Source organism: Schistocerca gregaria, chromosome 7 (assembly GCF_023897955.1).
Source record: "Schistocerca gregaria isolate iqSchGreg1 chromosome 7, iqSchGreg1.2, whole genome shotgun sequence".
NCBI classification, from domain to species: Eukaryota; Metazoa; Arthropoda; class Insecta; order Orthoptera; family Acrididae; genus Schistocerca; species Schistocerca gregaria.
This window is the reverse complement of record NC_064926.1, coordinates 127,987,546-128,013,751: the sequence shown is the minus strand read 5'-3', so window position 1 is coordinate 128,013,751 and position 26,206 is coordinate 127,987,546. Positions and strand designations below refer to the sequence as shown.

The window sequence follows — 26,206 nt, the reverse complement described above, 5'->3', positions numbered from 1 at the left end:
AACCTAAGGACATTACATACATCCATGCCAGAAGCAGGATTCGAACCTGTGACCTAAGCAGCATCGAGGTTCCGGACACAAACAGAACACAGCATGTTGTTATCAATGGAGAGATGTCTACAGACGTTAAAGTGACCTCCGGCGTGCCACAGGGGAGTGTTATGGGACCATTGCTTTTCACAATATATATAAATGACCTAGTAGATAGTGTCGGAAGTTCCATGCGGCTTTTTGCGGATGATGCTGTAGTATACAGAGAAGTTGCAGCATTAGAAAATTGTGGCGAAATGCAGGAAGATCTGCAGCGGATAGGCACTTGGTGCAGGGAGTGGCAACTGACCCTTAACACAGACAAATGTAATGTATTGCGAATACATAAAAAGAAGGATTCTTTATTGATTGATTATATGATAGCGGAACAAACACTGGTAGCAGTTACTTCTGTAAAATATCTAGGAGTATGCGTACAGAACGATTTGAAGTGGAATGATCATATAAAATTAATTGTTGGTAAGGCGGGTGCCAGATTGAGGTTCATTGGGAGAGTCCTTAGAAAATGTAGTTCAAAAACAAAGGAGGTGGCTTACGAAACACTCGTTCGACCTATACTTGAGTATTGCTTATCAGTGTGGGATCCGTACGAGATCGGGTTGACGGAGCAGATAGAGAAGATCCAAAGAAGAGCGGCGCGTTTCGTAACAGGGTTATTTGGTAACCGTGATAGCGTTACGGAGATGTTTAGCAAACTCAAGTGGCAGACTCTGCGAGAGAGGCGCTCTGCATCGGGGTGTAGCTTGCACGCCAGGTTTCGAGAGGGTGCGTTTCTGGGTGAGGTATCGAATATATTGCTTCCTCCCAAGGAGATCACGAATGTAAAATTAGAGAGATTCGAGCGCGCACGGAGGCTTTGGGCAGGCGTTCTTCCCGCGAACCATACGCGACTGGGACAGGTAAGGGAGGTAATGACAGTGGCACGTAAAGTGCCCTCCGCCACACACCGTTGGGTGGCTTGCGGAGTATAAATCTAGATGTAGATGTAGACTAAAGAGACTTCAATCGCTCGGCCACAGCGGCCGGCCAGCGTAAGGAGATACCGAAGTAAATTTCTCTACCATTTCGTTAAACATTACTGTTTTCCAGCTTATTTACAACTAACATGCGTTCAAGCTCACACGTTCTGTACTGTTCATTTGTATGAACAGTCTTTATTTCCTACAAGGGGACAAGGAAGACGAACCTGATTACTAGGAAGTCATGATGCAGGTTTTGTTTACTTTACTTGTCTATAATGTGGCTTTGTTGTGTGGTATTTACATTGTCCCATGACAGAACGTCCTATGAATCAACGACAGATCCATTTATTACTCAGAGCTATTCAGAGACGTACATTACAATACCATGGAACAGTGATGGTACAGTTTCGCAGAACTCACTGACAAGCACCTTGCGTATGAGGAAGTACGCTGAAATGCTCTCGCTGCTGAAAGGCTGTACAGGGAACGATTTCCTAACATGCATCATCCGTCACGACTAGTGTTTATTTTTCTCGACCGACCAAAGCGGGAGATTGGTTCATAGGAAAGAAGAAACGAGGGACCTGGCAACATAAGGACCATTCGCACACCCAATTTTGAAGGGAAGATGCTGGAATGTGTTTCAGCGGACCCCACTACAAGTACTCGTCGTATTGCACGTATTGTAAGCTACAGCACAGATGGTACGTTCTTTGTGTAACTAGTATAGATAAAGAGGTACACAGTAATCTGATTTTATCTCTATTACCTGCTTAATATGGCTTCTACAACCCCAGGTTTCCTACCTGAAGTTGTTCATTGCAGCAGTTTCTATGTGCTGTTAAATTTTTCCACGCTCTTACGGAAACGCCATGTATAGAGGCTTCTTGCTATCGAGAAACATAAGCGAATCTCTTTATGTTGTTTTACCTGTCCGTTGTTGTGTCCTTGGTTATTTGATTTTCTATTTTCAGTGCTGTTCTCCCATTGACTCTTCCTTTGTGCGCTTTGAATCTCTAATGTGCCCTTCCCATTCCTTTATCTCGTAGTGCTAATCTTACAAATTGGAGTTGGACAGTGTCTGTATTTGAGTGTCTGTGTAGTTCGATGCAAAATTCCATCCGACGTGCTTGCATTTCCGGAGAAACAGGAACTGCTGGTGACTGACAGCAGTATTAAATTATGAATACAGTTGTACGTCGGCTATATTTACTTTACTTATTTACACGACTAGTTCCCTAGGACCAAATTGAGGAGGAAATTTCCAAGGTCATGGAACGTGAAATTTCAACCAAGCCAGTGTCATCAGCAAACTGAAATATTTTAGAATTAGATGTAATACTAGAGGGCATATCATTTATATAAATAAGGAACAGGAATGGTCCCAACACTGATCCCTGGGGCACTCACTCGCCTCCACCCCCCCCCCCCCCCCCCACTACCCCACTATTTGACCGTGCCCCACTCAGTTCCCACATCACAGACATTCTCAACACTGAGAATAATGACTTTTTGCTGTCAGTTGTTAAAGTAAGAAGTGAACTAATTGTGAGCTACTCGCCATATTCCATACTGGTCCAACTTCTGGAGCAATACTTTGTGCTGAACACAATCAAACGCCTTAGTTAATTCAAAAATATATGCCTAGCGTTCGAAAGCTTTTATTTAATCCATGCGGTACCTCACAGAGGAAATAGAATACAGCATTTTCAGTCATTAAACCATTTCTAAAGTCGAACTGTAAATTTGATAGGAAATTATGTGACATACGAATTATTAGTAAAAATCGTCATCTTATATCTGTTTCTTTTGGATACTTTTTACTTCCTCTCTTATGAACATGATGCATGTTCGAAGGAACTTCACATCGAACTAGACACTGTAAAATACAGGCTCGGCACTACTGTATTTCATGTCAAACCAAGCAGTCTCACGAACAATAACAATGTCTCTCTCTGTTCAATCATCATAGAATCTGTATGGTTGTACTTTGGAACGTAGACGGACATACGCAAGTTTGGGTCTAGGCCGTGAGTGGTGTACGGATAGCCAGAGCGATTATGGCGACCGCTTGCGTAAAGCACGATATCCAGATTCGAGTTCGGATACGGCATAAATATTCGTATGTTACTAGAAAATCGTATAGGCCTCGTCGACGTACAGTCGCATTCGCTGTCTGCGAATTCAGAATGCAGTTCACGACTTACAAATTAGAGTAGAAGTTAAAACTGCAGTTGATATTTCCTTCCCTTTGGAGCTGTTCTCTGATTCCCTAAAAACGTCCACTTATTACCATAATTTGAAATTACAAGTGTAAACTGCAGGCGGTTTCATTCGAGAGATGTTTTCGTACCCTTTAATATGCTTTGGAATCTGTTGTAACGTGTGAAGGTAACTGAAATTTATTCCGCTTGTTATGGATTCATCGCATATTTGAATAAACAATTACCCCGGCGGCATTCGTTTTAACGTTTGTTGGTTTGCGGAAATGGATTTATCAAATTTATGGAAAAATATTTACATTTAGGATGACGTTACAGTTATAAATGTACTTCGTGGCTTTCACATATTGGCTGACATTGTTCACCGCTAGATTAGCGATCTAAACGTGCAAGGTCCCACCCCAAATAGCCCGAGTATTTGTCTAGTTCTTAAGAAAGCTTTTACCACAAGTAAACATTTGTAGATTGATTTGAGGCGTACGATTTTGCACCTATGTACGGGCTTCACGTTCAAGTGTAGGTCTGTCATAAGTTACTAGGCTCTAACTTTTCACAGTTTGGAATCTTACGATGACATACCTTCTTCATTAAAAACCGGACTAGGCTAACATTAACGTTAAAGGTTTTTCACAATAATCAGCCGCTACAGAGACCAAGGACATCGGCAGAGTAAGCTGCGACACGGCTCATTTGAAAGACATGTAGCCGAATTCCCTCTTAATACTTTTCCAACGGGAGCTAGCGGTCGACATTTAATGATACCAACGACGTCAGGACTTTAAATTCCACAATTTCTTTCCCTCACGTGTCGTATTCCTCAAAACTAGATTGAAAATTTGTCCCCGCCCATCCTGCTTTAAATTATCCATTGTCATTTCAGTAAAAAATTCGGGCCTGATAGGCCGTTGGTCGATGTATGTATCAAATTATTCACTGAATTTTCGTCGCCGTTTTAGGGCGACACCTTCGGAAGCTTGAGGGGATACAGTTGCCAAGTTTTCTTCTTGTGCATCCCATCCTGTCGCCGAATCTATGTTGACGATTTCGCCCCCCTGAGGCAGTTATTAGATGAAGACTTAGTGCAGCTGCCTTTTTATCTCTGAAGACGTTACCCCGAGATGAGGTTGGTCAGTATAGTAATGGCGTGTGACCAGGGTCTCCCGTCGGGTAGACCGCTCGCCCGGTGTAAGCCTTTCGATTTGACGCCACTTCGGCGTCTGGCGCGTCGATGGGGATGAAATGATGATAATTAGGACAATACAACACCCAGTCCCTGAGCGGAGAAAATCTCCGACCCAGCCGGGAATTGAACCCGGGACCGTAGGATTGACAGTCTGTCGCGCTGACCACTCAGCTACCGTGGGCAGACAACTGTCAGTGAATGGCATAATACGTCGACCATGGCCTCTCAGCTTGGAAGTTTTAACTGAAGCATACACCACCTTTAAAAGCCCTCGTTGAATTGATCAAACAATATTCAGAAACGTTCTGATACAGGGAGACATGAGAACTCGAGCAGTTCTATATTTTTTAATACGTTTCCATTTGAGTGCAACACCAACGTCTGCTAAACTACTCTCACTGGCGTATTCAGACAGGTTAGAAAATGGATAGAGAATTTTTTGATTCGTAGAAAGAAGTATTTTGTCCTGAACGTTTTGTCTCCCACGTGATTTCAAACATATTCCATGGAAACAAGACGGAGCCTCTGTTGTTGACGCTGTACGGCAGATCGTCACTAAACCGTAATTCATTGCAGATACAAATGACTGACTTCCTCGAATGGTATATACGATAAATATAGTATTATATGATTTAATTGTCAGCCTGGCCAAGATCGCATTGTGGAGTAATGATAGATTATACGCGTCAGCGCATCAGTAAAGAAAAAAACTGACCGACATTTGATTAAACTATACAAATGAATCATTGACGCCGTATAATATAAATACGCCGCTCGGGATTAGCCGAGCGGTCAGAGGGGTCGCAGTCATGGACTGTGCGGCTGATCTCGGCGGAGGTTAGAGTCCTCCCTCGGTGTGTGTGTTTGTCCTTAGGATAATTTAGGTTAAGTAATGTGTAAGCTGAGGGACTTAGCAGTTAAGTCCCATAAGATTTCACACACACATTTTGAACATTTTCATATAAATACAGGACAATTCAAAATGAACACAGCGGTCATAAACGGCTACATCTACTTCATACAAAGCAACACGCCGGTAAGAATCACAAGAATTTCGATCGTTGTTCAATCGCAGTGAATTAGAAGTCGAGGCTAGTGTGGTAACACATAAGTGTAAAGCTCCTAGTTCAATATGGCAAGTATCGTTCAAAAAGCATCCTACGCGTTCGAATTTAACACTCGTCGTTCCATCGTCACAGGGTAGAAAAGTTATCGTTAGCGATACAATGAATCGCCCCCAAATGTCAACAAAATTCGGCGGTTTGAACAAACAGAATGTCTGTGCACAGAAAAAAGTACCGATTGGCCACGTGTATCAGCACAAAACGTAGGACTTCGTTTTTGTTTGTATCTCGTTCGAAAACTCGACGTACAATGCTACTAGGGAGCTACAAGTATCACAGATAACCGTTTAGCCTGTTCTCAAAATAAAGCTCAATATGAAACCGCACGTAATTCAAATTTTGCTGGAAATGTAACAGGAAAACTACGTCGAACCTACTGATTACGCTACAGCAATGCTGGAAGTCATGGAGGAAGATACGTTTGCTACAAGTCTCATTTTTAGCGATGAGGCAAACTACCACGTATGTGGCAGTGTTAACCGCCACAGCATTCGAATGTGGGGAAGAGAAAAGCCTTGGTCTGTAATTGAACGTCACCGTGACTCGCCGAAAGTCGGGTGCAATTAAACAGCGGCGTGACTCACCGAAAGTTAACGTGTTTTATGCCATGTCAGCCCAAAAATTGTACCGTTCATTTTTCTTCATCGAGCTAAGTGTTTCGGCAAACCTGGTCATGCTTGAGCAATGGATGTTGCCACAGCGTGGTATGAATTCCATGGATTACATCTTTCAGCAATGTGGAACCATAACCACATTAGCGTATGGGAGGTCCGTACGCTTTTAAATCAACTTCATCCTAACTGTTGGATAGGTCGTACTGGATATGTCGACGATGTGGTGCGCCTTTGAAACACATACGTCTCCTGACCGGACACCCACTGTTTATTTCAATGGGGATGTATATAAAAAACAGTTACTGTCTCTAATGTATAAGAATAAAATGTGTGTAACTATAAAATAAAAAAGAATTAAAAAAATAGGAAATTAAACAAAATTAAGAATTGCAAAATATAAACAAAACAAAAAAGTAGTAAAAATAAAAAAGGAAAAAATGAAAACAAAAGGCCTTCCACGGGGATGTGACCTTGACGCAAGATGTTTTGATTTAAGTATCTTTGAATCTACCAGATAAGTCGAAAAGCTAGTTCACTAATCATACATCCCTGCTCAGGACATATTCGCCTTTTTGTCCTATGGAGGGAGAGTTTTCATTATGATAGATTATCGCTATGCATTACCTTAACCGTTGATAATCGATTCATTCATTTTGAATTGCCCTGTACGTCTGACTAACATATAATGGCAATATAAATTGGGACCGTCAAAAACTGTGAGTAAGCCAAGTTAAAGGTTTCAACTGATTGGTAATAAACAGGAAAGACGCTGCTGATAAAACCGCTTGCACGGTACTGCTCGAGTCAGTGGTCTCCATATGAGGGGAACGCTGGTCCTATACGAAATAGTGCAGAGACAATGGTATCCAGCCAGTTTGTACATGGAACGAATGTGACAGTAATTCAGCAAGTGAAGCCATGGCAGACACGAAATAAAATGAGTGATTTTCGGGAAAACCTATTTAACTTCCAGAGATGGATATTCATTAAATATTATATGAATATTCTTCAGATTTGAATGAATCATATTTGGGTCGTAAATACAGACTAACAATAGTTCATGCACTGGCATATAAGCAGCTCATTGTGAAAATTTTTCTGGGTTTCCTTGCGTGACCAACTTACAGTAAAAACGCGAGCTTTCGACGATAACCTCATCCTTCTTCTTCTGGAGCAAATGACTGCTTGTAATACCTTACAAATAGTATGATTGTTCTGCTACTGGTCGACCTACTACACTATGACGTCATGCTTCCAGAAATTGTGTTATGTCTGAGGTGCTTGTGGCGTCTGGCGTCAATACTCCTGTCGTATGTCATCGTGGGAAAAATCGTGTTATTGTTTATTTTGCTTATCCGTGGCTAACAAAAAAATTAGAATACAGATCAACTCGCGCAGTTTGTTGCTTTTCGAAGGTTAGAGGACAATTCAAAATTATTCACCTTTAACTGAGAAAAGTTCCCATTAAACAGTTGCCATGCTGTTATAATGCTCAAGAGGAATTTACTGTCTTAGATAGATTTGGTCACAATCTTCACTTGCTGTAATGAGAACTAAGTTTCCTAGACAATTCTACAGGATAGTTCACTTACCTATAGTCAGTTAGTTTGAGCAGCTGCCTAGGAAACTTTATCTAAAATGTAGTGAGTTACGTCACAGGCGTGTCAGTTGAAGAATATTGGAACGAGAACGGAGCTGTTAAAGTTGTTCTGCTCTCCTCAATACTGACCATGAGACAACAGGCTGTTATTCATTGTTACTACCACAAGTCGATACAAGCTGTCATACCCCTGACATCATATCCACGAATAGCGCTGTAGGTAATGTAATACACCGCTTAACAAAAATACTCAAGTACGCCGATTGGGAGGAGGAAACTGAATGAAATATCATGGCTTGAGCAGGGAAGCGCTGTTATCGCAGTGATTAAAAAGTCGAGTCAAATTTACAAAGACGACTTATGTCTCACAAAAACCTATTTAATAATTTCCAGGGATGGTTATCCATGAAATATTATATGAGCCCTCTTATCAGTAGGAAGTACCTGGATGCATGCACTGATTTGATTGGAGAGCGGGTCATGAAGCGGGTGTACCCTCTCCTCTGGCGAGTTGTCGAACAACAGTTGTAGCTGGTGCTTGATATCCTGGATACTGAGCCGGCCGGAGTGGCCGAGCGGTTCTAGGCGCTACAGTTTGGAACCGCGCGACCGCTACGGTCGCAGGTTTGAATCCTGCCTCGGGCATGGATGTGTGTGATGTCCTTAGGTTAGTTAGGTTTAAGTAGTTCTAAGCTCTAGGGGACTGATGACCTCAGTTGTTAAGTCCCATAGTGCTCAGAGCCATTTGAACCTGGATACTGATACTCGGGCGGAGTTGAAGTGCGAGATGTTCCCAGGCGTGTTGCATCGGGAACGAACGTGGGGATCTTGCTGGCCATGGGAAAACATCAACATCACACAGACTGTTGATAAAGACACTTGCTGTACGTGGACGAGAGTTATTCTGTTAAAAAATGGCACCACGATAATGTCGCAAGAGAGCTAACACATCTGGAAGCAGGGTGTGACGTGCGGCTGTGTCGCTATCGGCTGTGGCCTAGAGTCATAACCGATGTCTCCGTATACTATGCCATTAGGGTAACACCGCTGTGCGTCTTGAAAACACTGAAAGAATCGAAAATCTCCTCTGGTCCCTGTGATACTTGGCGACGATAGTAATCAAGGGTAATGCAGAACCGCGATTCAGTTGAACACAATGTGGAATAGTTCATCGGCAGTCCATGCATCCTGTTCACGGCAGCATTCCAGACGAAGCCGTTCGTGCTGTGGTGCTAACGACGGCCGACGCATTGGACGGCACTGCTCTAATCCAACTACTGCTAGCATTCCATCAACGCTGCGGGATGACAAAGGATGATACAGGGAGTCCGTTACTTCATCTCGTACGGCAGTCGCAGGTGTGAAGGGTTTACGATGTGCTTGCTGCGCAATATGACGATACTCCACCGTGCGGCACAAGTGTCGACCAGGACCTTGACAACGTATAAATCTTTCCTCCCGTTCCCATGCTGTCCAAAATCGGATCGCTGTCATATCCGAATCCATCACAAATTGGATATTCCACGATTTGACCAGACTGCGAAATGGAAACCCACAATGACGCCGCTTTCAAACTCAGTCAGATGCTGATAACACTTACAGGAATATGACGCATCCCACTTTACATCATAGTGATCACTCAACATACGACGCTGTACAGCCCCCATGTACACGTTAACAGACCCGGCAACAACTCTAAACACGAACTAGTTACTCTCGTGCTGGTTCTACCTGTCACAGATAATTATAGCCGTAATAGTTCACATAACTGCCTGCGATGTGTATGTGCACTGACATACGATCATGTCCAGAATGAGGCTTTCACTCTGCAGCAGAGTGTGCGCTGATATGAAACTTCCTGGCAGATTAAAACTGTGTGCCGGACCGAGACTCGAACTCAGGATCTTGCCTTTCGCGGGCAAGTGCTCTACCATCTGTGCTACCCAAGCACGACTCACGCCCCTTCCTCACAGCTTTACTTCTGCCAGCATCTCGTATCTTACCAAAATTTACAGAATCTTTCCTGCGAACCATGCATAACTACACTCCTGGAAATTGAAATAAGAACACCGTGAATTCATTGTCCCAGGAAGGGGAAACTTTATTGACACATTCCTGGGGTCAGATACATCACATGATCACACTGACAGAACCACAGGCACATAGATACAGGCAATAGAGCGTGCACAATGTCGGCACTAGTTCAGTGTATATCCACCTTTCGCAGCAATGCAGGCTGCTATTCTCCCATGGAGACGATCGTAGAGATGCTGGATGTAGTCCTGTGGAACGGCTTGCCATGCCATTTCCACCTGGCGCCTCAGTTGGACCAGCGTTCGTGCTGGACGTGCAGACCGCGTGAGACGACGCTTCATCCAGTCCCCAACATGCTCAATGGGGGACAGATCCGGATATCTTGCTGGCCAGGGTAGTTGACTTACACCTTCTAGAGCACGTTGGCTGGCACAGGATACATGCGGACATGCATTGTTCTGTTGGAACAGCAAGTTCCCTTGCCGGTCTTGGAATGGTAGAACGATGGGTTCGATGACGGTTTGGATGTACCGTGCACTATTCAGTGTCCCCTCGACGATCACCAGAGGTGTACGGCCAGTGTAGGAGATCGCTCCCCACACCATGATGCCGGGTGTTGACCCTGTGTGCCTCGGTCGTATGCAGTCCTGATTGTGGCGCTCACCTGCACGGCGCCAAACACGCATACGACCATCATTGGCACCAAGGCAGAAGCGACTCTCATCGCTGAAGACGACACGTCTCCATTCGTCCCTCCATTCACGCCTGTCGCGGCACTACTGGAGGCGGGCTGCACGATGTTGGGGCGTGAGCGGAAGACGGCCTAACGGTGTGCGGGACCGTAGCCCAGCATCATGGAGACGGTTGCGAGTGGTCCTCGCCGATACCCCAGGAGCAACAGTGTCCCTAATTTGCTGGGAAGTGGCGGTGCGGTCCCCTACGGCACTGCGTAGGATCCTACAGTCTTGGCGTGCATCCGTGCGTCGCTGCGGTCCGGTCCCAGGTCGACGGGCACGTGCACCTTCCGCCGACCACTGGCGACAGTATCGATGTACTGTGGAGACCTCACGCCCCACGTGTTGAGCAATTCGGCGGTACGTCCACCCGGCCTCCCGCATGCCCACTATACGCCCTCGCTCGAAGTCCGTCAACTTCACATACAGTTCACGTCCACGCTGTCGCGGCATGCTACCAGTGTTAAAGACTGCGATGGAGCTCCGTATGCCACGGCAAACTGGCTGACACTGACGGCGGCGGTGCACAAATGCTGCGCAGCTAGCGCCATTCGACGGCCAACACCGCGGTTCCTGGTGTGTCCGCTGTGCCGTGCGTGTGATCATTGCTTGTTCAGCCCTCTCGCAGTGTCCGGAGCAAGTATGGTGGGTCTGACACACCGGTGTCAATGTGTTCTTTTTTCCATTTCCAGGAGTGTAGCACTCCTGAAAGAAAGGATATTGCTGAGACATGGTTTAGCCACAGTCTGGGGAATGTTTCCAGAACGAAATTTTCATTCTGCAGCGGAGTGTGCGCTGATATGAAGCTTCCTGACAGATTAAAACTGTGTGCCGGACCGAGGCTCGAACTCGGGACCTTTGCCTTTCGCGGACAAGTGCTCTACCATCTGAGGACGGAGCGTGAGTCGTGCTTGGGTAGCTCAGATGTTAGAGCACTTGCCCACGTAATGCAAAGGTCCCGAGTTCTAGTCTCGGTCCGGCACACATTTTTAATCTGCCAGGAAGTTTCATACGACCATGTCTTCTGAACGCCTCACTTTTGTCGGGCAGTGCACAAAGCAGTGAAAGTACCGATACCCGTTTTACAACAGGTGTCACCAGAGATTCTCAACATTACAAACAAACTGTGGAAGGCGATCCCTCACAGAAGACAGATGAAATACAGTCTTATGAACTTATGTATGGAAATACATGGTTGCCTTGTAGTTCCTTTTACGTCACGTAACACCCAGTGCTTGACACCATTCCGTTCATTGACAAAGGGCTATGCTGTTCTTCATGACGGCAGCGGTATGCATTTGAGTTCGTTAGTCTTTCAGGAATCACAGTACTTCCCCACCTCTGGAGAGATGATCAGCACAAGATGCCTCCTCTTTTGGAAGAAGTATGTAGCAATACGAAAGGACCCTGATAAAAAAAAGTAAGAGCCTACGGAATATCAGACCAGCTGTGTGGCTGGATTGAAGAGTTTTGGCAAACAGAACACAGCATGTTGTTCTCAATGGAGAGACGTCTACAGACGTTAAAGTGACCTCTGGCGTCCCACAGGGGAGTGTTATGGGACCATTGCTTTTCACAATATATATATAAATGACCTAGTAGATAGTGTCGAAAGTTCCAAGCGGCTTTTCGCGGATAATGCTGTAGTATACAGAGAAGTTGCAGCATTAGAAAATTGCAGCGAAATGCAGGAAGATCTGCAGCGGATAGGCACTTGGTGCAGGGAGTGGCAACTGACCCTTAACACAGACAAATGTAATGTATTGCGAATACATAGAAAGAAGGATCGTTTATTGAATGATTATATGATAGCGGAACAAACACTGGTAGCAGTTACTTCTGTAAAATATCTAGGAGTATGCGTACAGAACGATTTGAAGTGGAATGATCATATAAAATTAATTGTTGGTAAGGCGGGTGCCAGATTGAGGTTCATTGGGAGAGTCCTTAGAAAATATAGTTAAAAAACAAAGGAGGTGGCTTACGAAACACTCGCTCGACCTATACTTGAGTATTGCTCATCAGTGTGGGATCCGTACCAGACCGGGTTGACGGAGGAGGTAGAGAAGATCCAAAGAAGAGCGGCGCGTTTCGAAACATGGTTATTTGGTAACCGTGATAGCGTTACGGAGATGTTTAGCAAACTGAAGTGGCAGACTCTGCGAGAGAGGCGCTCTGCATCGGGGTGTAGCTTGCACGCCAGGTTTCGAGAGGGTGCGTTTCTGGGTGAGGTATCGAATATATTGCTTCCCCCTACTTATACCTCCCGAGGAGATCACGATTGTAAAATTAGAGAGATTCGAGCGCGCACGGAGGCTTTGCGGCAGTCGTTCTTCCCGCGAACCATACGCGACTGGAACAGGAAAGGGAGGTAATGCAGTGGCACGTAAAGTGCCCTCCGCCACACACCGTTGGGTGGCCTGCTGAGCTTAAATGTAGATGTAGATGTCATGCGGTCGCTACATGATAGTGACCCATGCCACAATATGCCAAGTGTCCATAGTAACGGAGTCTACATTGTACGGATAAAGTGTTATTTATTATTGAAATCGTGAATTTATCAATACGTGTTCATTAAATTTCATGTATTGTTTATTCTTCCAGGAATCCTTTCCCATAATTTGCTCCGATTGTTGAAAATCTAATTGTAGATCCTGACGCCGATGAGACGTTCTCCACCAGTGAGCCTCCCTCCATTTTTAGAGGGAGTGTTGGAGGGAATACCAATAATTGCTCCCGTGTAACTGTCGTGTTCTTGTGGTGCAGTAAGCCCGAGAAGTACATCGAGACGTCGGAGCACGGTTTGGTGATCATCGCGGTGACGGAGGCGGACGCCGGCCGCTACGACTGCTGGCTGGGCGGCGCGCTGCTCTGCTCCTACAACGTCACCGTCGACACCCACCGCTGCTCGCCGCCCGGCAAGTCGCACGACTACCAGAAGATCTACTCCGACTGGTGCCACGAGTTCGAGAAGTACAAGACCGCCATGAAGTCCTGGGAGCGCAAGCAGGCGGTGAGCATTTACTGTCGCTTCCTCGATAAGGCTCACACTGTGCTGTGTTAACAACTGCAAAGGCGTTTAAATTAACTGTGGGCTAGGTGTTACAAATCTGTATCGAGCCAGTCGGGTCACCGAAGCTATCACAGATATAAGGGACGGTCAAATGAAAACGAAACAGAAAAAGAAGAATTAGGTAAACTCTATTGTTTCAGAAGTAAACTGCGTAACTGTCAATACATTTATACAGCTGTGAGACCAGAAGGTCACTGACTTTATGGAAAACGTTTGAGGTACCTGACTGTACACAGGTATGCACCCCTTAATCCGAAGCATACCGACGCCCATGAATGTATTTCTTCAGGGCTCCAAAAATATGGCAAACTCAATGGGAGAGATTGGAACTCTGTGAACGATGTGTGAAAGTTTCACAATGAAACTTTTGCAGTGGAAGCGAAACAAACTTGGCAATGTGTGAGCCCGCGTCCTCATAATTCTAATCTCTCCCCACGTGATTCTCATACTTTCGGAGCCCCGAAGAAAGCTATTTGTGATCTTCGTTTTGCTTCGGACGAATAGGTGCACGCCTGCGTTCAGTCACCGTTCACTGGGCAACAGCAAAACTTTTCCATGAAAACATTGACCGCCTTGTCTCACAATGCGATACAAGTGTAATAGTTTTAAAATAACAAACGGTTGACGTACTTTTTTCCATCTGCCCTGTTTTAATTTCAGTGCCTCTTATATATCTTAACAGTCAGAGAAACAGTCCAAATCTAACTTCTGTCTTCTACAATGAGACAAAAAAAAAGAAGAAAAAAACAACGGTCGCCACTCTAAAAGGCAAATGGGGTGTCGCAGGAAGCCAAAGGATCGTTACACGAAGTCTGTCTCACGTTCCCAGCATTTTACATTTACCATAGTTTGCAACCTCTCTGGCACTTTCCTTTCAAATCTGAATACATTGTGGGAGTGAACAGTGATCAATGTTGTTACAAATATTTACTATCAAAAACAGTCTTGATCACAAATTATTTATTCCGTTGACCGGCTTCGACCACGAAGGAGGTTCTTACTCATTGAAGATGACCACAGTAGTGGTCGAAACCGGCCACCGGAATAAATAATTTGTGATCAAGACTGTTTTTTGATATTAAAGTTAGTTGTTCCTCTAACAGGCGTAACTCAACACTTCACCATTCCTGTATAACTTTAAATGTGAATTCCACCTATGAGGGAACGGTGATTTAGAAGTAATTCCACTGTAGACGTTCCGTGTCTCGAAGACTCATAGGTTGGAGCAAGGCTTCTTCACAATCTCTGTAAGGACCCTGGGCACTAAAGTACTGTTGCGGTCATATAAAACTTCAGATTGATATCTACCTTGCATAATTTAATATTGTAATATAACATTTACATGAGTTCAGTGATTACTCCGCCTTATATTTTGGCTGACACGCCAGTATTCGTAGTGGGCGTGCGTGGTCCTGGCTCTACGATTTGCTTCAAAACGGTATTCTGCAACGGAAGCACTTTCGCTGTCACTTAACTATCTCGAATTCTCCACTCTAAAACATTCCCATCTGCGGAGAATTCCTTTCAACAGATCTTTAAACACTATTTTTCCCGATCTGTTACGTCTTCTACGCGGAGGTTATAGTTTGTCTTGCTGTTGACAACTTGCACTGGTTACTCAGAACGCTATGAAGACTGCCCACCGCAATGATGAATGCAACCTGCAGACACTGCGAGCGGGTGACCCACTAAGGAAAGTAGATAAGCAGTGCAGAGCAAATTATGGGATAAATGTGGCGACGATACGGGTGGCAAATGAAGAAATCCACTGACATAAGCGGCTTTGGCAAAGGGCAGACTGTTATGGTGCGGAGCTTGGGGACGAGCAGCTTGTAAACTACGAAAATGGTCAGCTGTTCGCGTGGTATTGTCGTCAGCACTTACGGGTGGTGGGTGAAGCGTCCAGCTCACATTGTTGGCTTCTCAGTAGACGACCCGTACGTTTTCCCACGGGATTATGGAGATTGGACGATGAATCAATGGAAACATGGTCACATGGTAGAATGAATCCTATTTCTTGCTGTACCAGTTACATTGTGGCATCCAGATACTCCATCATGCAGGTTAGCGGCTGCTCCAAAAATGCACCGCGTAGTGCACACTGGCCAATTTGGGCTGTTATTCCATGGGACATGTGGTAGTATCTAAAAGACCATGACATCTGTGGACCAAGTGAGCATTATTGCGAACCACCTGCATCCCTTCATATCTTCCATGCTGCGATGGCATGTTCTATCAGGATAACTGTCCTTCTCAGAAGCCCAGAACCGAGCTACAGTTGTTTCAGAAGGAAGACAGTGAACCCATATCGAGGCGTTGCCATCAGATTTGCTTGCTCTGGACCTGATCGAACTCATCTGAGACGCCATCAGGTGCCACCTCTGTACCCGCAATGCACCGGCCCGTAATTTACGGGAATTACGTAACCTGTGCTTAGACATCTGTTGTGAAATACCTCTAGACTTATAGCATGGATGCCACAAAGAACCGCTAACTGATTGAGCTCTAAGAGTGGAGCAACATGCTACTAAGCGGACGTTCACATTATTTCGGCTTATCTGTATGTTTCTGTAGCTTCTTAGGTTGTCTACATATACGCCTGCCATTTGAGTAAGTTTTACATGTTTTTGTTCGCATGGGGTTATGACTCTCAGCACGTGTCCCTACTGGCGAAGCCGCCTTTCCTCTTTTATCTGTCCAGTGACACATTCACTAGGCAAGTACTGTAATGATCTGAAGGCTCATCCGCATGGACGTTTTTAAATTTTGACTCCTAATGCTACCAATCACTTCAACACAGAGCTAGTGAGTGGGTGTTTATCTAGTATATCATACCCTTCAAGTACACTGTTGTTTGTTTGTCAGATAACAGCATGGTGAGCTGTCGCCTTTGCAGCCATGGTTTTCGATTCTAGTTCGTTGATCTCTACTGATGCGACAACGTTTTATAAATGGGACATAAGGTATTTTAGGCTTCTACATCCCTCAGAACAGTTTTCGATCGGAACGTTTCTTAAGTAGTCTTTTTTCCCAAAGAGACTTTTGTGACATACCGTCCAAATTGACTTAGGTGTTCATACTACACCTCCAATAGTTACTATTTACTATCTCTTGTGACAGCAACGACCATGACACATCAGCATTGAGCGAGATAGAGATGTGTTCTGTTGCAGTTCTCGTGTGATGGTGTCAGCGCCAAAAATGATCAACTACACTGTCCCTTGATAGTTTCAGCTGTCATTGGGAACATGCTCGATATTTATCTGCAGTCACTTAATGCAATTTTTTTTATGTTCCTATACTGATTGTTTGTCATGTTGAGGAGGTGATGTGCTGCGGCCAGAGAGAGAGTAACCAGACTACAACATATTCAAAGACTTTCTCCATATCTAGGAATTCAATTGGGGATAGTGTGCTGTTTCTTCGATATTTTTCAGCGAGTTAACAGGCATTTAAGATAGCATTAGTTGTAAAAATTTTAATGAAACCGCAATGGTTTCCAGGAGAGCTGGTTTATGGTATGCCTGTTCTTTGCCAAGATATTTTTCAATTACGACTACGTTGTGTGAGGAATCGAACCAGAAGGCAGGTGGCACGTTCGGCCGCTTCAACATAGTGCTTCGAGAAGGCGATGGTTACGTACGCAGCTGGTCACTATATACATTTACAAAAATGCTTACGTCACCAAAGAACTTAATAGGTCAAGCTATCATTTCGCTGTGCAGTTTCTTCAGTGTTAAAAGACTGAAGTTATTACATCCAGAAGAAGACTTCAATTCATTGATGTTATTGGCTGCTCTCTTTGGTACAGCACTGATGGCAGACTGATTTATTTGCTATGCGACTTTTTATATTTCCTCGTTAGAAAATTTATTACTGAAAATGTCATTAGACTATTTTCTATCACTAAACCGCTTCTTGGTGATAGCAGTCAGAAAGAGTGCAAGAAACTGAACACAGAGCATTACAATGTTCCACTTCTTTTCTTGTTCGTTCTCTCTCTCTCTCTCTCTCTCTCTCTCTCTCTCTCTCTCTCCCCCCCTCTCTCCCACTATGTTCGCACCCCAACCCTTCCTAAAAGAGAAATCTCACTACTTTGTTACATCACTTTTCGCCCTCTCTCACTTCCCGTTGCAGGCATTCATATGAAAGATAAATATGGACTAACATTAGAAACGTAATGTAGCGTTGGTTTGTAGATGAACCGGTCGTATAAAGAAGAGTTAACTGTACCTTCGATACAACCTGTCTAGTCGTAATGTGTATCTTGTTAGGCTGTATGATATCCAAAAGTACACCAAAGTTGCGTTATTGATTCCCATCCCGGCGGAGGATCGAGTCCTCCCTCGGGCATGGGTGTGTGTGTTTATCCTTAGTATAATTTAAATAGTGTGTAAGCTTAGGATCTGATGACCTTAGCAGTTAAGTCCCATAAGATTTCACGCACATTTTAATATTTGATCCCCACGGCAGAAATATGATAAACATGCATCTGCCCAAATGAAAAAGATATGAATTTTCTGTTTAACTTCCCACTAATGGCGCCTACCGTTATTAGGTTATCACAATAGATGTCAGTGAATGAAGTTTAGCACTCATCGGCCCACCTGTTGGTTTAAAATATAACCGAAGATGAAACTCGCCTTAAGGGAGAATCAGCGTATGAAACATTAGACTACTATTCAGATATATTAACAAATAATATTGTTTTAGATAATACATACCACTAATTCTCTGTTCCATATGATATATGGGTAATAAGAATATTTGTTTTGCAGCAATGCCTGGCGCGACAGAATGAAAGCAACCAAAACGCACATCCAAACGAGATCTATCACGGTTCACTGATAAGGTAACGTGGCAGCGCTAAGTGAGGCACATGGCTCGAGAATGCGGCTCCCATCAGCTCAGCGAGCGCCTCATTCTTGGCCACCTCAGAAGCGTGGTTCGATGGCCCCGGAGACCGTGCACAGTATTCACGCGAGCTCGCAGCTCTTCCTAAACTGACGGCTGTTGGTGGCAAGTTGGACCAGCGGCTGCAAGTGCTCTGAGCTGTGGACATTGTACGCTCAAATGGTGTTTGTTTGCTGATATGTCAGTACACTGACTGATGGGTAACTTACTGTGGTAGTTAGCACTTGGGTCCTGGACACAAACTGATTTAGGCTTTCTAGAAAATGATTAGTGAGTACGGACAATAACGGTGTTTCTTAATGTGTATCTTGTTGGAGAACATGACATCCAAAAGTTTATCGTCAGTGAACTTTACTTATCTCTTAGCCACTGTAAAAAGTTCCCCAAAGGAAGGTCTTGTGGGATGTTACCTTTCCAGCATGTCTGCTAACATCATCCACTGTATAACAGCTAGTGTTTGTGTGGAAGAAAGTAGAATATATGTGTGCTGTGAATGTAACACACTGTAGACATAGGAGTTGCAAGAGTAATAAATTACTGTTGCTGTCTGACAAGAAGCAGATATCTGACTTACAGTGGCAAAGAATGACGTATGTTCCTTTAATGATGCTAACTGACAGTGTCAAATTGAAAAAAAGAAATGTTTTGTTCAGATCAGAGGTAAATAGAGTGAACTTCCCTTATTAACATTGCTTTTACTCAATTTTGGAACTTTGTTTAGGAAATGAAAAGAAATTATAATTTCTTTGGGGATAACTGACTCTTCTTTACAGCCTTAGATGAGGTCTGTGTCCACTTAACCACAGTGCTACCCACAAAAGACTATTTCGAAGTTTGACACTTGAATGAATGACTGTTTGTATATAAATGGTACAGTGCTAAAAATGAACTGTGTCTGTTTGGTGTTCCTGAATATTTGTGAATGTATTTGATGAACTTCCCCACCCATAAAGATATTTAATGGATCTGTGATATTTTTCTATCATCCTTCATTGTTTTAAAAAGGAAGAAAGAGGAATAAATATTTCAGTGAATGTAGATTAAGACAAGTATAAAATTTGTATGAATGACAGAGAAACCATGGTTTACAATGTAAGAAAAAATATTCTGCTAAATGCTTACCTCAGATAACTCCCCTGCTGTTCAGCATTTTTCCACATTGTAACTAATTTAAACCTGGAATTATGCTGCAAAAGATAATACCTGTCACCTTCATTAATGTTTACTGTCTGTCTCAGACTGGTTCTTGAAACGTACTGAGTGGATTATAAGCCACAAAAAGTGGTGCTACAGATGTAATCTCGGCTTCAGAAGCCATTGGAGGGCCTGAAAACTGTTTTCACTCTGTGCACGTGAAATATTATGAGAAAATCCCAAATAACTACACTAATAATTATCTTTTATGCAATGAAAGTAATGCATAATTCTGACTACTATGAGGCATATCTGTTATGTAGTATACTCAAAATTTTAAAACTCAGCAGTAACAGGATATATATGTCATTAGCAATAAGAGATGAAGATATATTGTTGTTAAATATATTCTTAAGCTCTATGGATAAAACATCAGCTGTTTGTCTTCCGGAAATTGAAATAAGCTACAATTTTTCCATATTTTCCATTTATTTTTTCTTTATTATGAAGTGACAACAATAGAACCAGTCTTCATGAGTTGCCTCACAAATTTGGTTTTTATTTTATTTGTGGTTGATTGTTACAGGAAAATGATAAATTATTAACTGCTTTGTTAATTGTGAACTATGTTTACAAGTTTACTAAGAATTGTCCTAAGAGTGGAGATATTTACAGATGTTGCATGATGCAAAAATTGTCTTTTCTGTTCAACATTGTGCCAGTAATTCACCTTCATTTGTAAAAACTTTTGAAAATGTAATAAAATGTAAGCTGTGTCCATTCTCAAACATTTCCAGTTTTATTCAGGTAGGTACAACAAATATTCTCATGCGTAAATCAGGAAGCATTCTACTGCTTTCTAAAGCTGTGTTAAAGTCCATTCACAGTTTGTTGACCATCATAGTAACAGCAGACTCTTAACATTTTCAGAGTACAAAAACTGTAATGCATTTGCAATCTGAAACATTTCAGGCCTCCAGATACACTGAAATTTTTGGTAAGTAAAATCCTGTAGTGAATAGTTTTAAATGCTGTCACATCTAGTACTTTTTGTGAAAATTGAAGCATATGAACCTCTATGAGTTTTCAAGTATGAAATCCATTCAAATGTTATGTGACGGTCATATGTAAGAATGAAGTTTGACATTCACTTTTTCCACATAATCAGGCTACAAAGAAATTTTTCAATGTTTCTGTACAGTCTTCCGGTTATTTATTTTTTAATACATTCAAATTTCTATAAATACTACACAGTAGTACACTAACATTTCTCTTATGTTTCAGTTCTGGGCATGTCTGGATTATGTTAGTATGAATTGCACATCTATGTTGTATTCCTTTATTCATACAAAAATGAAGATATCAGCTGAGTACATATTACACACCTAACAAAGTGTAAATGAATGTCTCGATCCAAGCTGGGAATGTACATGAAATGACAAAAGTGTGAATAGATACTGTATACAAGTCCAGAAGAAGTCATGCTCTTATAACTGAGGAAGGAGAGGAATAATTGCAGTTCTTTTGTGACTGTTGTTGTCTTCAGCCAGAAGATGAAACTGCCCATACTACTTATCTTCTGGAAACCTCTTCATCCGTGTGTTGTTATTGCAACTAACAGCTGCTTAAATATTTTTAGGGTAACCAAGCATTGATCTCCCATTACTATTTTTACTATCCATATTTACCTCCACAACTAAATTAACTGTTCATTTATTTGATAAATTAACTATTCATTTATCCTAGATGATGTGTCCTAACAACAAATCCTTTATGTAGTCAACTTGTACCATGAATTTCCTTTATTCCTAATTCAATTCAGTCATCACTTCACTTATCTAATCTATCTGTCTAGTCTTCAGTATTCTTTTGTAGCACAACATTTCAATAACTTCTATTCTTTTCTTGTTGGTACTGTTAGTCACATATGTTTCAATTTTGTATTTTTCTAAAATACAGACAAATACTGTTAGTAATGATGTTGCAATTTAGACTTTACTATTTATTCTTGTGCAAGAAAAAATGCTGAACTTCCAATATGTTGCCTAAATTTCTTTGCTACTATAGATTTCCAAATCCTTAAACGTGTTATGTTAAAATATGCCTCTTGCTGAGCAAATTGATATTATCTCTGCTTCCACCATTGTTAGTCTGCATTCTATACTTCCTCAAAATATGGCAGAATGCCCAAGTAGGAAGTCACATCTTGTTCCCTACTCTAATTCCTTGATCATCCAATTTAATTTGACAACATTGCATTACTCTTGTTTTAGTGTTTCGATGTTCATCTTCTAACCCCTTTCAGTGCATGATCCACTCCATCAAACTGATCTTTCAAGTCCTGGCCCATCTATGACTGAATTACAGTGTTACTGGCAAACTGCAGAACGTTTATTGGTGCTTCCTGAATATTTATTTTCTAGCAAAAATCCCTTCATTCTGCTTTACTGATTACTCATTATACAACTGAGTACTTTGAAAGACAGAATACAACTGTATCTCATTGACGTCGCAATTCCTGCCTATCTATCATGTCAATTGATACTTATAATTGCAACTAGTTTCTGTACAGATAGTAGATTACTTATGCTCCCTGCATTTTACAAATGATATGTTCAGCATTTTGAAGAATGTGATTCTGGCATCACTATCAAAAACTTTTCTGAATCTACAGATGCTATAAGTTTTGACTGGCATTTAACTGATCGAGCTTCGAAGATATGTAATACTGTTACTATTGCACTTTGTGGTCCTACATTTCTTAGGATCCTAAATTGATATTGCCTGTGGATGTCTTTTACTAGTATTTCTTTCCTTCAGTAAATAAAACTTAATTATATCAATATTTTCAAGAATATGAAGTGTTGTGGTTGGCAGGAGAACCAACACCGTGTTACTAGAGGAGGACGAAATGCACGCGTTTTAGCTCACGCAGGCTGGCATGAGGTCTGGAACAGGACACGGAAATTAGAATTTAGAAAAACGGATGTAGCTGGTGGAATACTTAACTTTAATCCATTAATGATGAACGTCAGTTTTGATGGTACATGATTCACAATATCAATAGTAAGAGATAATGGCGCCTTGCTTGGTCGTAGCAAATGACGTAGCTGAAGGCTATGCTACACTATCGTCTCGGCAAATGAGAGCGTATTTTGTCAGTGAACCATCGCTACAAAGTCGGTTGTACAACTGGGGCGAGTGCTAGGAAGTCTCTCTAGACCTGCCGTGTGGCGGAACTCGGTCTGCCATCACTGACAGTGGCGACACGCGGGTCCAATGTATACTACTGGACCGCGGCCGATTTAAAGGCTACCACCTATCAAGTGTGGTGTCTGGTGGTGACACCACATGAAATACATATTTCTGATGCCAACAGTTGTGTGTCTTCAACAGTGGCAGTGAAGTGTTTTGAATCTCAAATGTGGTCTGCAGACAATTAAGGTTAAATAAAGCATAAATTGTAGGTATGAGGTTGCTTTCTTGGACTGTAAAACATGCCTCAAAGTAACTGTTCTTACTATTGTATTAGCTAGAGAAATGAACAGAGCTACTAATATCAGATCATTTCTATCGATATTAATTTTTTTGTGAAACTAAAAAAACAAGGCTTACTGAGACAAATGGCAGGACTATATCTTAAAAAATATGTAACTTAGTTATTAGAGCTTAGTGCAGGCTGCAAGGGCACAGTAGGGATGCAACATTAAACCTGATGAGATTCTGATATACTCCATAAGCAAACGCATTTGCAGTATCTTTCATACAGCTCTCCTTCATTGATTATATATATTAATAGCTTTTATTAATAAGCATAAAATTCATAGGGTTCCATTAGTTTTGTTATGTGTGGGTCCACAACCTCATTGTAATTTCTGAATGTTAAAACCATTTAAATGTCTGTGAAATTCTTCAAAGAGGTGAAATTTACTGCACCATATGTGACATTTTATCAGTGGCCATTTGTGACCTGTGGTCATTTTCAAATGCAATGTGTCAATGAAGTACGTGCCATATATGAAAACAGTTTATTGGTATGTGGAAACAGAGATTTGTTCCCTAACTCTCACCACATAAATGGCTGTTCACAAGAGTATGGCTGATAGTTAGCAAGGTGTGTTCTAGGCAGTAGAAAAAGCAGTTTGGACTGGTTATGTGTCAGGCTAGATGGAAGATATATTCATTGTTGACTGAGAAGCATCAGCATTATTTTTGTCATTTCATGAATATCAGTCACCTGATCCATAACCTTGTAATACTAAATACACCAGATTTGGGGGGGGGGGGGGGGGGGCAGAGTAAACATGTGGAAGATGTATAGTGACGCTCTTGAGGTGTACAGCGAATACTCAAGCTGCTCCCACTTAATCTTCGCTGTTACAGTTTGTGTTACGTTGGGGAAGAGTTGACGCAAGTTGCTTTGGAGCAGAATCACTCCCTCTGTGACCAGGCCAGGCCAGGCCATTTGCTCACACCAAACGCCACTGTTAATTATTTGTCTGTGCTCATGGAATTCGACGAGTATCGGATCTTAGACGTCGAAAAAGACAGTGTGCATCACCTTGCCTTCTGTCCGCCCCGATAGCTGAGTGGTCAGCGTGACGGATTTCCGTCCCACGGGCCCGGGGTTCGATTCCCGGCTGTTTCGGGGATGTTCTCCGCTCAGGGACTGGGTCGTGTGTTGCCTTCATCATCATTTCATCCCCATCCAGCACGCAGGTCGCCCAATGTGGCGATGAATGTAATAAGACCTGCACCGTAAGGGGCCTCCCGGCAAATGACGCCAAACGCTCATGTCCATTTTACCTTGTCTTCTGACTGAAGAACTCTGAATTTTTTTTTAGGAGAAGATGATGAAGAGACCGGCTTATTGCAGCATAAAAACCTTAAAATATGTATAAAAATGATTAAAAACGCATGAAAAGTGTCGAAATACGTAAGATCAAATAATTAAAAAAAACATGGTAGTTACTGCGTGCATTATACCTTGGAACCGAATCTGTGCATATCAGTTACGAGGAAGAGAGCCGGCCACTTGAAAAATCGGTACATGTAGTACGCTGATATAATTTTCTGAATACGTTCTGGTAGGGATTAGGAAGGTGGTCTTTCTGGGATTATTTTCAAAAAATTTTCAAAATGGGGACCCATATCGTGTCAAGAATTGTTCCGTCTTTGTTGTTGTTGTTGGTAACAAGTGGATGCGATGCGAGTGAGTCGCAGTGAAACAATCGATATGCACAGAACCAACTTCGAGATATAGCGCACGCTCAAAAACTCCGTAATATTGTATTTAAGATTATAAAACAACATACAATCATGAATTTTTTTGATCAGCTTTAAGTTTTAATTAATACTATTGAACCAAAGCATGATTTACAATTTGTTTTGTATTTTTCTGCTATTGTAAATATAAACAACCGAATACTGTTTCAAATGGTCGGTAGTAAGATTGTGTCTTCGAGTACTCAAAACATTTTGATAAGCAGAAAGGCACCGTTCTACATCAACTGAGGTAACTGGGCAGTATTTGAATTTGGGTGCTATATTATTACTTATTGTTTCTGGTAAAAGTTCAGCTGCCCTATTAATAAAACTATCAATCTGGCACAAGGGTTCAAAGCCTAGGTTATTGTTTAAAAAACTTTTCTTTCAGTTGTCTTGGGAATACTTCCAGCAATGAGGAATTCAGTAGAATAATTTTATTCATTAATGAATGTATTCATTCGACACCAAACGTTGACCTTCAAGCTTTTTAATACTTGCAGGTATATGGGACAACTGAGTGCTAATGACAGCAATGTGCCCGCATCTCGTGGTCGTGCGGTAGCGTTTTCGCTTCCCACGCCCGGGTTCCCGGGTTCGATTCCCGGCGGGTTCAGAGGTTTTCTCTGCCTCGTGATGGCTGGGTGTTGTGTGATGTCCTTAGGTTAGTTAGGTTTAAGTAGTTCTAAGTTCTAGGGGACTGGTGACCATAGATGTTAAGTCCCATAGTCCTCAGAGCCATTTGAACCATTTTTTGACAGCAATGTCTTTTTTAATACCGGAATCATTAAAAGCTTCCTGGCACTGGCAAACTGCCGAAGCCTCTGCACCACCTATGTCGTTTACTACCCCTCCAATGGCCTCGAAATGTGTATTGTAAAACAACACAGCTTCGACCCACGTACCCCAAGGAGTTACCACTAGTTCGGAAAGTACAAGCACATTTGGTAGTTTTTCTTTGTAGGTCTTTATGCGAGGACGAGCTTTTAAAACACTTTATTTGCGGATGAAATCAGTTTATTTACATTCACAAACGTGGAACGTAGTTCTTCAGCAAGGCGATTTACTCTAGGAGCAAAGCACGTGACATGAATCAAATTAGGACAAAATACTCTGAGGGTTTTCCCTGCTCTGATCACATAGGAAGTAGCATCTGAAATAAGCAAAAACAAGATTCTTGAAATATTTTTCTAGGACCCTCATTCACAAATCTGGCGAACGTAGAATGATTTACTTTTTCAAATTTTTTGGAGTACGCTAAATAGGAAGAAGAAGCGCTTCTTTCAAGGCACCAGC

At 42.4% G+C, this 26,206-nt stretch overlaps 1 protein-coding gene across 4 annotated transcripts in view; it reads left to right on the top strand.

Annotated features, from left to right (window-relative positions):
- The window catches only part of LOC126281600 (semaphorin-2A-like), a 944,484-nt gene extending 924,051 nt beyond the window's left edge, over positions 1-20,433 (top strand). For all 4 annotated transcript variants that reach the window (XM_049980701.1, XM_049980702.1, XM_049980703.1 and 1 more), the window contains 2 exons: positions 13,291-13,537; positions 18,376-20,433. In XM_049980701.1, the coding sequence (XP_049836658.1) occupies positions 13,291-13,537; positions 18,376-18,453 (325 nt within the window). In that variant the 3' untranslated portion in view covers positions 18,454-20,433. The remainder of the gene's footprint in view (positions 1-13,290; positions 13,538-18,375) is intronic.
- Positions 20,434-26,206: the final 5,773 nt, after the last annotated feature.